This window comes from Pinus tabuliformis, chromosome 1_1 (assembly GCF_031772625.1).
Source record: "Pinus tabuliformis cultivar Carrire ecotype Pingquan chromosome 1_1, CPIR1, whole genome shotgun sequence".
Lineage (NCBI taxonomy): Eukaryota > Viridiplantae > Streptophyta > Pinopsida > Pinales > Pinaceae > Pinus > Pinus tabuliformis.
Window position 1 is genome coordinate 926,294,626 of NC_142297.1, and position 12,737 is coordinate 926,307,362.

Sequence of the window (12,737 nt, forward strand, 5' to 3'; positions counted from 1 at the left end):
CTTTGCCTTTATAAATCCATGCTCTCTTTCTTTCATCTCTTGCTGCCCTAACCTTTAAAATTTCCTCCCTTATTTCCTCCTGTTATTTTACAGTTAAATCTTCTTCTAGGAAAAACCGAGAACCCCTCAAGAGATGTTTCTTGCTTAGAATAATATATTTATCACGCAAGCTAGGCATAATGAATTTTATGGGCGTGACTCTCTCCTCGTTAAGCTTATCCACCCTCCATGCTTGGCATATTTGTCCTTGCAATAGCAACTTGTCTTTCAAGAAGCCTCTTGCAAGGTCAAGAGTACATTCATTTTTCCCATAGTCTTTCACCCCTTTAATAATTATGTTTGCTGCCCTATTTTGTCTTTCCTTGCCTTCACTATCTTGCATGTTGTCAACCTGAATATTTGTTTCTCCTTTCTTATTAGCAGAATTGCTAATAACTTGAGCCCATGTTTTAGAAACTTTGGTGGAATCTTCTTTCGTTTCTTCTCTTGCGTTCTCTTCATGATTATTTATTTGGGCAATTATTTTCATGATTGTTTATTTGGGCAATTATTTTCCTTTTATCTTGGGATGATTTCACATTCACCACCTCTGTACTTTCCACTACAGATTTCTTTATGTTTTGCACATCCGCCTTCATGCGTTGCCATTCTGTCTTCTCTATCAGGGGAGCTTCTTGTAGCAATGCCACTTGTTTTTTTAAAATTTCATTGCTTTCTGCTAACACCTTGTTCTCAGCGGTTATTATATGAATTTTATGATCTCTTTCCTACCCTTTAGCTTTTAAAACCAGGTTTTGCATTTAACAATTCTTTCACATAAAGATCAGATGACTAGGTGAGAGGTGTGGATGTGGGACTATATAAGGCAAAATCATCAATGACTTTTCTTTGGACTTCTTGTTGCCAGGTGTTTGTGGAAGAGTCTTGTTTGAGTGCTTTTTGCAAAGGGCTCGATTACTTTTCTTCTTAGATTGTTTCTTTCTTGTTTGCTCCCATTTTAGATGGGCTATTCTTAGTTTTAAAATGCCCCAATATTGTTTGCGATTTACCCAAACCTCTAGGTTTGATGGATGAGGCAATTTTCCTGCGTCATGTTTGAATGCATTTGCTGCTGCTTGCTCGCTGCTCGATACTTCCGCTGCATAAAAACTCCCTGCTTTCACACTGCTCACTGCTCGCTAGTCTCATTGCTCTGGTCATATTGCTAACCACACTACTCTGCTAATAAATGCCCTGAAAATTTCCACTGCATTTTAATTATCTCAAAGGCGGCAAATACTCAGATTGAGAAAAACGAGTGGCCACTTAATTTTCACGTCTCTCTCTGTGGGGATTTAGTTCTACATTAACGTTGATCTCTTTTCCGTATGATCAAATTATGGGAATTGAAGCTGCCAGCCAGATCTAGTATAAACGTAACTCCTTTGACGTTATTCCTCCTTCATTTGCAAGATTCGAGGCACTCAACTGCTAGCTTGAAATTTATATTTGGTTGTGGTTGCCTGGCTCACGGCCTCAACTACAGGAAGGGCCGAACTAGCTCGTGTAAGGAACTAACAGCAACTGTATTATTGCTTAATTGCTGGTGGCTACTTTTATCAGCGGTTCTGCGTGTTCGTGCATTCCGCCTTTAGCACGTGTCTACTCAAAGGAACGAGGAGTGGAAACGAAATTACCTGGAAAGCCCGAAATTTATTTCGAAAAGTTAGTTTCTTACGAGCGTCTCAAGAGTCCCAATTTCTAGTGGTTTCGGTTAAAAATCCCAAATTACTTTTTACCTAAAAAAATATTGTTCCTAATTTATTAATAAAAACAAAATTAAATATAACAAATTAAATTTTATTATTTTATTATTTGATTCAAATTTTTTATTACACTTTAAAAAAAATTATATTATTTTTTAAAATTGTTATTATTATTATTTAATTATAATATAATCCACATTAAAAATATTGACATACTATATTTTTTACATTACATCTAATGCTTACACATCTATTTTACAATGAACTGTTGAACACTTCTTAATACAATAACTTAGTAAACACTAAACCCAATACAAACTAATTAATCTACACTTCCCCTTCCTTGCCCTATCAACTTCAAATCACTGTAACGAATCTTGCGACTAATGTTGCAACTGCCGTCAAGATTATTAATTTTGTTTTTAATATATAACTGTCGCTCTTTAATTACAACAAAAAGTTACAAATAACACATAAAATGTTGAAGATTTTCGCCAACCGGGCCCACAGAACAATTTGCGTCACTCATCACAACTAAGAAAATTCAAAGAAAAAGTTACTCCGAGTGACCTCGAATCTGAAATGAAAGGGAGTGAGACATTGCAACTCATAAAAGTAAAAAAAGGTTGTCTCGAGTAATCTTGAATCTGAAAGGGAGTGAGACATCCCATCAAAATGAAGAGAGCCAGGCATCCAATCAAAATGGTAGCGTCTCAAAGTTCCGTGTGCTACTTCTGTTAATTTGATCCATGTGCTCAACCACACGCTTTCTGTTTTTTCACGTCATTGCTTTCCTTTTATTGGGCACGTCAACGTTGTTGGTGGTCTGACGTGGAAAAAGGATCGTTGAATCTCTGCAATTCCTTAACGGAAGAAAGGAATCTATGTGTGGAATGCCCAGGTGAGCAATTCAATGAACATAATAGCATGGCTTTAACTCTATGAATTGCAGGTAGAGGAGAAGAAACCAAACAGCGACAATGAGTAGTATTCCTTGCCAGAGCCAAGGAACGATTGAACTGAAAAGCAGCAGCAGCAATGGCAGCATTTGCAGCTGTAATCCGGGCTTGTTTTTCATGCGCAGAGTTAGTGGTGGGGGGCAATGTGTGAATTTTTCAGAAGTCAGCGGGGTGGAGAATGCAACTTCAAAGGTGGAGCCATCCATGGGAATTCTGCCCATTCTCTCTGGCCTGTCATCGGCTGCGCCCACCACGTTTGTGTGGACAACATTTGCTCTTGCTGGGCTGTGGTTGCTGTTGACGATTCCTCTGTTGGTCAGGGCGCCCAAGTCCGGTATCGGCTATCGCATTCGCCAAACCCTCGCTAGTTGGGACAGGCGCTTTTCATTGCGCCACTGGGTTGTGAGTATTCTTTTAACTTTTCATATCAGAGATCTCCCAGTTCATAGGGACTCCATTAATTATTTGATGATTGGCATTTTACCAATGATCGAAAGGTTTTCCTATTCTTGCTCCGTCCTCCCCATTGTTGATAGAAATTGCTATCTCAAATTTAAAATTTGAAAATAGATCGCGGGGTTCTTTAAGATTGGTGGAATTTCATGGAAAAAGGTAATGCTTACAGCGCATTATAAAATACAATCAATGCGAGTTCAAATCTTAATTTTCAGAATTAGAAAGGGTGTTGTGACTCGGTCAGAGGAATTGCTATTAATTGTGGTTGAAATTTGGATAAAAAATTCATGAAATTTTTCAGTAGTAGGAGGATGGTGGAAATAGATTAGCACTATCAAAAACTTCCCAAACTTTTATTTCACCATAAAAATCTCAGAGACGCCCAAAATCTTAAAGTTTGACCACTGTAATTTGGATTTACAAAAATCCCTACCAAATTTTATCAAAATATTACTGAAAATTTCATGATTTTCGAAGCAGAAAATGGAAAAGTTTAAGGCACATTATTTTATGGGCGGGATATTTGGGTTACACATAGACATTTGTCGGAAATGACCAGCAACAGCTGGGAAGTGTGGAAAGAGATAGGAAATTAACTAAAAGTTTCAAACAGCAACATATTAAGCAAGTCACGACCTTAATATTGATGCGGGAAGTGTGGAAAGAGATAGGAAATTAACTAAAAGTTTCAAAGAGCAACATATTAAGCAAGTCACGACCTTAATATTGATGCATAGATGATGACCTTTTATTTGCGGGATATTTGGGTACACATAGACATTTGTCGGAAATGACCAGCAACAGCTGGGAAGTGTGGAAAGAGACAGGAAATTAACCAAAAGTTTCAAACAGCAACATATTAAGCAAGTCACGACCTTAATATTGATGCATAGATGATGACCTTTTATTGCCAAATTTCAATCGCAGTCCTTGGAAATATTAGAATCGCGATTAACAATATCAAAACATTCTTAAAAAAGTTGGGGTCACTAAAAACTGAGGCTTGTGGATATGAGGAGTTAAACTTCTCAGCATATTGCCATTAATTTACTTATCCTTTTGGAGCTACCGGAACAGGGCACATACCACATATCATCAGAGGGACAGACAAATTAACTCCTGATGGTTCCAGAGCAGAGCACCTCCTGCCTGTTGGACTACCCATCAGATTCAGCCGAGCAGACAGGTCTCTATCCGTAGTTTCCTTCTTTCTATCATGGATGGGAAGAGAAGGGCTTTCATGCTCCTCCCCCTCCCCGAAGATCGTACAGTTGGATACCCTCATGGTGTTGATGACTATGACAGCAAGCCGGTCGCCCAAATCCCCCGACCTCGGTCATCAGGATCTAGAAAATTTGATCTATCTCCATCTCTCTCTTGCTCAGCATCGGGATTTCCACATTTCCAGTCTTGGACTCTCTCATTCTATCCCTGCACTTATAACATTGTTATACGCATGTTTTTTTGGTTAGCGATTTGGTTAGTTAGACACTTATTTAAGCTGCACTCGTTTTGCTTTTGTTCTCTTGCTATTGCACTCCCACTTTATAATTTACACTTTATGTATCTCTTGGCCTCATTGACGTACTTTTGTGGGCACTTGTTGGACATCAATCAAATTATCCTATCTTATGATTTGATCTTAGCATGTTTTAGTTTCTACCTATTTAGTGTTTGTCCTGCCATCTTATATAGTCAATCATTACAGATTAGCTTGAGGAGAGAAACTAACCGAGGAGATTGGACAAATGACTCATCTACTTTGTGATTGCTAGGCTTTATTAGAGATGACGATCGCGATCAAAGTTGACTAGATTAACAGTAGGTGGTTATAAATAACAACTTGCTTAGACAGTGATCATAATCAATGCTGGCCCAATCTCTTCAGTTATAAATACTAATCACTAACTTGATTACAAACACACAGTTTCTTAAATGGCCTTTGGGATTTCTAGAATGTATCATTTCCTCTTAGGCTCAGTAGCAAGTGTCCGCAGTGAGGACACTTGCCCCACTTACCCCTAAAGGTGGGAAAACATTTGGTGAACTCATCTTCCAGCATCTATTTGGCTTGAGTGGACGAATGACCTTTGAGACTAATCAGATATGTAGTGACAATTGGGTATCGAGTGGATGTAGGGCGCTTATCCAATGGGCATCTTGTGCCAATGGAATCTGAAAATCAAGAATGTTATGGATTGGTTGGGAGACCTGCAGTTCTTCGTCAAGCTAGGATGGTTCATAGAACTTTAGTTGGCTGATCTTGATGATCGGATGAATGCCCACTTGTTGGGGAAGATCTAGTTTAAAGGTGGATTCCTCGACCTGTTACAAGACTGTGTGGTCCATACCAAAGCCAATGTATTAGTGTGACCATGTCCTCTGAAACATTGATTCTTGAGGTAGAGCTATACTGGGTAGCCAGGCTGCCTGTAACATCTAATGAGGAAGAAACATCTAGTTTTAGTAAATTTATATTAAGATAATATCTAAATAATGTATTTAGATTTTTGCTATTCACAACAAAAGAGGCAAGTTTTAAATATATATTTATAATCTCTTTAAAAAGTTATCAAACCTCATGAATATTAAACTCTTTTATTTTATCTTGTGTGATTCTGAGCAGAGTTTGTGAGATCCGTCTTAAAAGTGAGACACTTCCGATGAATTGCAGTTCAATTGGTATCAAAGCAAGTTGAGACCTGATCTTCGATTATTTTTTTTATGCTCATTTATTTAAATTAAGTGCCCAACACATCTGCGCCCACCTCATATTCCCAATGGCAGATCTCATTTTTTTGCTTGCATACAGGTTTTAAATCTAAGATTTGATAGCCATAATCCATTTTTGCTGCCATCTCCTCTCCCCTTATCTCTTTAACATAGTCGTCTCCCAAAGAATTCCTTTTTTCAGTAGTTCTCTCCACGCTGACATTCTTTGCCCTAGCCACCAACTCTCATTTAATTATTATTTTATTTTCGTTTTTCTCTCATTTCCCCGCACCTTCCAGCTGCTTCGCGCTGATACCTGTTCTCAAACGTCGCACCAGTGTCACCAATTCCCATGTTTTTTCTTTTCCGTCGGTTCTTTTTATTAAATCTATCCAATCCGATTTTCTCTTATCCCCTTTTCACTGCCCTGTTCCTTATTTTTCTGCTCACGTTCTTTCCCTCACTCTTCTCCCTTTTTTCCACTTATTCCTTGCCGCTGTGCATTTCCATCCACCTTTTAGTTCTACAACTCAACACAAAATTGCACCAGCGTTTTATTTCTTTCTTTAGCTTTATGGCTCATGCCACTTGGATCTCGCTCACCCACAAGCTCATGCTCCTTTTTGCAGTTCAGTCCATCTAAAAATTCGTTTGCACATATACGCAGCTCTCATCCACATACATCTTCTCCTTTTTGTATCACACACTGACCTTCCCTCACGCCTATGCAACTTGTTTTGCCTCCATTATTTCCACGATGCACTCATAACAAATCTAACATGTTCTCTGGTATCACTTTTCTTTCTCAGATCTGCATCATGTTGTCACAACGTTTTGCTCCATTTTTGATCTAGTGGTCCTCCACACCCACCTCTACATGCCTTCATCCAAGGGTTTCTTTTTGTTTCACTTAGCGTAATGCTCAGCAGTCCCATTTCCATCTTTTTGTCACAGGTATCACAATTCACTTTAGCCCTACCACATTCACAATCATCAAGCTTCAACATAGCAGCATCTGGCTTGGGTTCCTTTCGAGATGTGCCCACGCACCCCAAGCTATGTAGGCACATGTTACTTCATCAACAATAAATACAACAACATTCTACTCGAGTTCTGTTGGAGACGTGCCCTCCCACCTTGGGCTAAGTAGGCACCTGGGACCCCCTCTTCAGGATAGCATCAACAACATTCGAAGTGGGTTCCTTTTGGGGATGTGCCCTCCCACCCTGCTTTAGAATCAACACAACAACATTCTACTCGAGTTCCATTGGAGATTTGCCCTCCCACCTTGGGCTAAGTAGGCACCTGCGACCTCCTCTTCAGGATAGCATCAACAACATTCGAAGCGGGTTCCCTTTGGGGATGTGCCATCCCACCCCGCTTTAGTAGGTACCTACTACATCATCAAATTCAATTCAAAACAACAACATCTGGATCAGGTTCCCGTGGAGATGTGCCCTCCTGCATTATGTAGGCATCTGCTTCATCATCATCTTTAACATTGCATCAACATCAACATCCATATTTTCATTGTAGTCATGTTTCACCATATCTTCAATCTTAAAACTGGGAGGCAGAAAGCAAGGGACGCTTTCCATCTCAACCGAGAGGAATTGGTCACCAAGCTTCTTGGCTCATAATGGTAACATCTAATGAGGAAGGAAACATGTTAATTTTAGATAACAATGGCATGTTCTATGCTTAAGAGCAATTTTACTTCAATTTTCTTATAGCCCAATATCAATTTCCACATCAACATGATAGTAAACACAAATAGAACATAAACAATAACAATAGAAGACAAGCCAAGACAAGAGGACACAAGATATGCCACCAGCCAGGGACAAACCCCAATGTGGGGAAACCCTTTGATCAATTCTTCTTATTATTCTTCAAAAGTTCAGCAGAGAGAGGGAGTACAATATGAAATATTCACTTGCCCAATCAAAGTGAACTCTGACCAGTCAAACAGCAACCACGGAAAGCCCTAACCAGAAAGTCAACGTTGGTCAACATGACAGATTTTGACCTCCAAAACAACTCGGTCAAACTCAGTCAACTAGGCCTCCAATAACGAATCAAATCAGCCCAAAAACTGTCCAAAATATTCAATCAAACCTTGTCAACAAAAGTGAACGCTGCAGTCAAACCCTTCTGCAATCAACGCTGGTCAAATAGTACAGTCTGCCTCGATTTCTGTGCCCACAAATGTGGCTTGCCCAAACAGAGATATCCCTCACAAAAACACAGTCAAATAGGTCAACACTACTGGTCAAAACCCTTTCTGCAACTTCGGTCAACGCAAGAACAAAAAAGAACTGTCCTTCTTCGCACGGGTGGAGAGCTGCCTCAAAAGTCCGTACCCAATCATGAAAGGAGAGATATATGTGAGTGAAGTGAAGTGTCTAAATGAGGAGGAGGCTCCTTCTATTTATATGCAACGTTGTGGGCTTGAGGGTCTAAATTAGATGGCTGGCCGACCTTGACAATTTGTCCATAATAGAAATAAATTCATAATTCCATTTGTACATGTCAGAATCAGATGATCTTTAGATCAATCCTACACCTCTCGGAAAGAGGAATCCAATAAAAATATCAGATGCCTCATATGAGTTGTCCAAGATGATGTTTGACCCTAGTTGCCAAATTTTAACGCTTCCTCTCAACTAGGGAGAACTTCACCTACCAAACCATCTAACAATCTGTACCATCCCTGTCATCTCTGCTCTGCTGAATCGTGAAGAAATAATGAAGAATAAATGATCGAGAATGTATCATACCATTCTCCACTGACCCGAAGTCGGTCAACAATACTTAAGATTGTATCATACTACTCTCCACTGACTCGAAGTCAGTCTCTATTAATCCCAGATCAATATCAAACATCCTAGCATAGGGAGTACAGTAGTACACGATGCATCCATCGGTAGTACTATGGTCCCTATTCTCATTTCCCTACTCATTGGCCAGATGAAGGTACTTTACATGAGTCCCGGATTGCATGGGTAGGATGTGTCGACAGGAGAAGGTGAACCACTCATCCTATGCATATCTCAACATGGGGTATCACAAAGGAAGGTGAACCACCCTGTACATCGCGCACCACTAGGAGAAGGTGAACCACTCACCCTATGGTCGCTCATCGCTCCAAGAAGTACCCCAAGCCCCCTTGGAGCTCCCAAAGCTCAACATCCATCTTATACGGGACCCTCATAAGAGGGTCTCTCCAGGAATCCAAGCCATTCATGGAAGGTTAAGAATTTGACCTTCCCTAGGGGCTTTGACCTGATCATCAGTCCCAATATGACGGAGCCTTATTGCTTCTCTTTGTACCATATCTCGGATAAAGTGGTCCCTGATATCAATATGCTTGGAGCGGTCATGAAACACGAGATTCTCAGAAAGATGAATCCCACTTTGGTTGTCACAGTAGATCATGGTGGTATCCAGTACATGTCCAAATAGATCACTAAAGAGCTTCTTCAACCAAACAACTTCACAGGAGGCCATACTAGCAATAATGTATTCAGCCTCAGCGGTGCTCAAAGCAATCGACTTCTGCTTCCTGCTCATCCAAGATATCGAAGCAGAACCTAGAGAGAAGCAACATCCAGATGTGCTTTTACGATCCACCACACTGCTAGCCCAGTCAGCATCAGAATAACCATGGAGCCTCACATTCCTGACAGTGTATCTCAGTCCATAGGTGATTGTGCCCCAGAGATATCTCAAGAGATTCTTGGCAGCAATCTAGTGTATGTGATGAGGCTCGACCATAAAATGACTCAATGTGTTCACTGCAAAACATATGTCCGGACGAGAGTTCACTAAGAACATCAGGGCCTCCACGAGTTGATGACACTCAGAAGGATTTCCCAAATCGGGCCCAACAACACTTTTGCATAACTTGTTGAAGTTAAGCTCCATCGGAGTAATCATAGACTTGTAGTCCACCTTCCCAAATCTTTCTGTAGCTTCACAATGTATTTTCCTTGAGAGAGGAAAATCTCACCTGGCTTTTGCCAAACCTCCAACCTTAGGAAGTAATGCATCAGTCCTAGGTCCTTCATTCCAAACTTGGAAGCCAACTCTCTCTTACATTGATGAATAAGAGGGTCTGCACCTGTCAGAAAGAGATCGTCTACATAAAGTACCAAGATCAGAGGTCTGTCATTCTCAACCTTAAAGAAAAGGTTCGGATCAACTTCACTTTTTGTAAATCACAGTTTCATTAGGTAGTTGTCGATCCTCTCATACCAAGCTCAGGGAGCTTTCTTCAACCCATAGAGGGCTTTCTTCAATCTGCATACATGTGTCTGGCGATCTTTAACTTCGAACCCCTCGGGTTGTTTTACATAGACCTCCTCCTTAATTGAACCATGTAAGAAGGCGGTCTTGACATCCATCTGGTGTAGATTCCATCCTTGCGAGGCAATAGGGGCTATAACTGAACGGATGGTGGTATATCAGGCAACAAGTGCAAATATCTCATCATAGTCCACACCACACCTTCCTTTTGAGAGAAACCTCAAGCAACAAATCTAGCCTCGAACTTTTCAACACTTCCATCAACTCCATGCCTGATCTTGTAGAGCCATTTCGAGGTGACAACGAATTTGTCGTTGGGTCTAGGGACCACATCCCAAACATCATTCTTCATAATCGACTCATACTTTTCGTTCATAGCATCCTTCCAAACTTGGTGCTTCACAGCTTCTTCGAATGTGCAAGGCTCAGATTGAACAATGGTGCTCATGGCGGTTAAGTACCCTTGGTACCTATTCGACTTCTTACTTTCACGAAATGTCCCCCTTGGTGCAACATGTCTCTTGGCATATTCGAGAGTTTCCCTAAGCTATGAGGGTCTCCTTTTTGAGGAGGGCTCGTGAGGGGGTGGATCAATGGGATCCATTGGTCCTTTAGCATTGGACATCGGCTCGTCTTGCGGTTCTCCTTGCTTTCCTGAATCTGCTTCTTTGTTTTACCTTGGAATAGGAAGGTTGCTAATCTTTCCAAGGGCAACATCTTCATCGAATGTGACATCATGACTTATCTCCACTTCACTTTGACCGTGCACATAGATTCTATATACTTTAGAAGTTTCACTGTAGCCCACAAATGTTCCCTTCTTCCCAGAAGCATCCAATTTGCTTCTCTTTTCTTTTGGCACATGAAAATATACGGGGCTATCAAAAATTCTAAAGTGAGAAACATCAGTGAAAACTTTTTCGGGAGTTTTGGAATCCAACGCTTGATGAGGGCATCTATTTTGAACATACATGGCATTGTTTGCAGCTTCGGCCCATAAGAACTTCGGAAGGCTTTGATCATGAATCATGGCACGAGTGGCTTCTATAATAGAATGGTTCTTCCTTTCAGCAACACCATTTTGCTCGAGAGTATACCCCGTAGTAGTCTCCCTCTTAATGGTAGCTTCTCTACAATAGTCATTGAACTCATTTGATTCATATTCAGTTCCATTATCGGTCCTTAATATTTTGATCTTCTTCCCTATTTGATTTTCGACCAATGCTTTGAAAGAACGGAACCATGAGAATAATTCGTCCTTCTTCTTCAAGAAATAAATCCAAGTCTTGCGAGAGAAATCATCCACAAAGATAGCATAATATAAATATCCTCCCAAAGAGTTCATGAGCATCATACCAGATAGATTAGAATGAACCAACTGCAATATGCGGTAGTCTTGCAATCACTAGAGGGGAATGGTCCCCTTGTATGCTTTCCTTTGGCACACCCCTGACAAACACCTTCATGTTCTACTTTAAATTCCAGCATACCTATCACCATCTTCCTCACATCCGGTAGAGCCTTATAATGTAGATGGGCAAACCTCTGGTGCCATAATTCGGGTTGAAGAGATGTGTCGCAAGACATAGCTCCCAATGGACTTCCTCCAACTTGATATAGGCTATCAACCCAGAATCCAAGTGTAAATGCATCTTTGAAATTTTTATTCCACACACGTACCTTTTCATCGATGAATGCCGTCTTGAATCCTTTGTCCTCCATTGTCGAGATAGATATCGGGTTCTTCTTTAAATCGGGTACATATAGTACTTCTTGTAGATGAATGGTGTTACCTTGATTCAATTGAAGAGTAACATTCCCAACCCCCTTCGCGGGACAGGTGGCATTGTCTCCAAGGATAATTTCCAAATTTGTATCCTTTTCAATTAGATTTGAAAGAGTTTCCTTATACCCAGTGAAGTGCCTTGAGGCACCACTATCAATCAATCAATTTCCCAAGGTGTCCGGAGGAAATGCAGTAGAGAGGGCAGATATAAGATAAAATTATTTTTGCTTGTTATCGACAACATTAGATTCATCATACCTGGAGTTTCTTGATCTCTTGGGAGGGCGTCCATTTCCATGTTGAGTAGTGGGAGCATTCCTTTTTCCTTTGTTGTTGAATCTGCCATTCCTTTGATTGTTGTTGCCCCTGAAATTGTTATCGTTGTCGTCATCATCATGAGGTGTATCCCTTCTATTAGGACACTCCTTAGCATAGTGGCCAAACTTGTTGCAAATGAAGCATCTTCTCTTCCTTCCATTCTTGAAACCCGATCTTCCTTGACATTACTTCTTTGAACCTGCTTTGTTCTTATTTTTAGCATGAGAGCAAAATGTAGTAGGATCATTCATATTTGAAGGCATATCTAGTTCCATCATCCTTGTTTCTTCTTAAGAACATCTGGTCAGTAAATCTTCAAAACCTGGAATCTTGTCATTGTTAAGAATAGTAGTGTTGAACACATACCATTCACGAGGGAGTCCTCCAAGGGAAATGAGAGTAAGCTCCCTATCAGCAATAGCTTCTCCAATCGAAAGAAGATCATTTTTGATC

At 40.4% G+C, this 12,737-nt stretch overlaps 1 protein-coding gene across 2 annotated transcripts in view; it reads left to right on the forward strand.

Moving 5' to 3' along the window:
* Positions 1–2,555: 2,555 nt before the first annotated feature.
* Positions 2,556–12,737, forward strand: part of LOC149217466 (uncharacterized) — a 342,847-nt gene continuing 332,665 nt past the window's right edge. For both annotated transcript variants that reach the window (XR_016250681.1, XM_089391373.1), the window contains exon 1: positions 2,556–3,106. Coding sequence is in view for 1 of the 2 variants with exons in the window: in XM_089391373.1 (XP_089247499.1) it covers positions 2,726–3,106 (381 nt within the window). In the remaining variant the exon portion in view is untranslated. The remainder of the gene's footprint in view (positions 3,107–12,737) is intronic.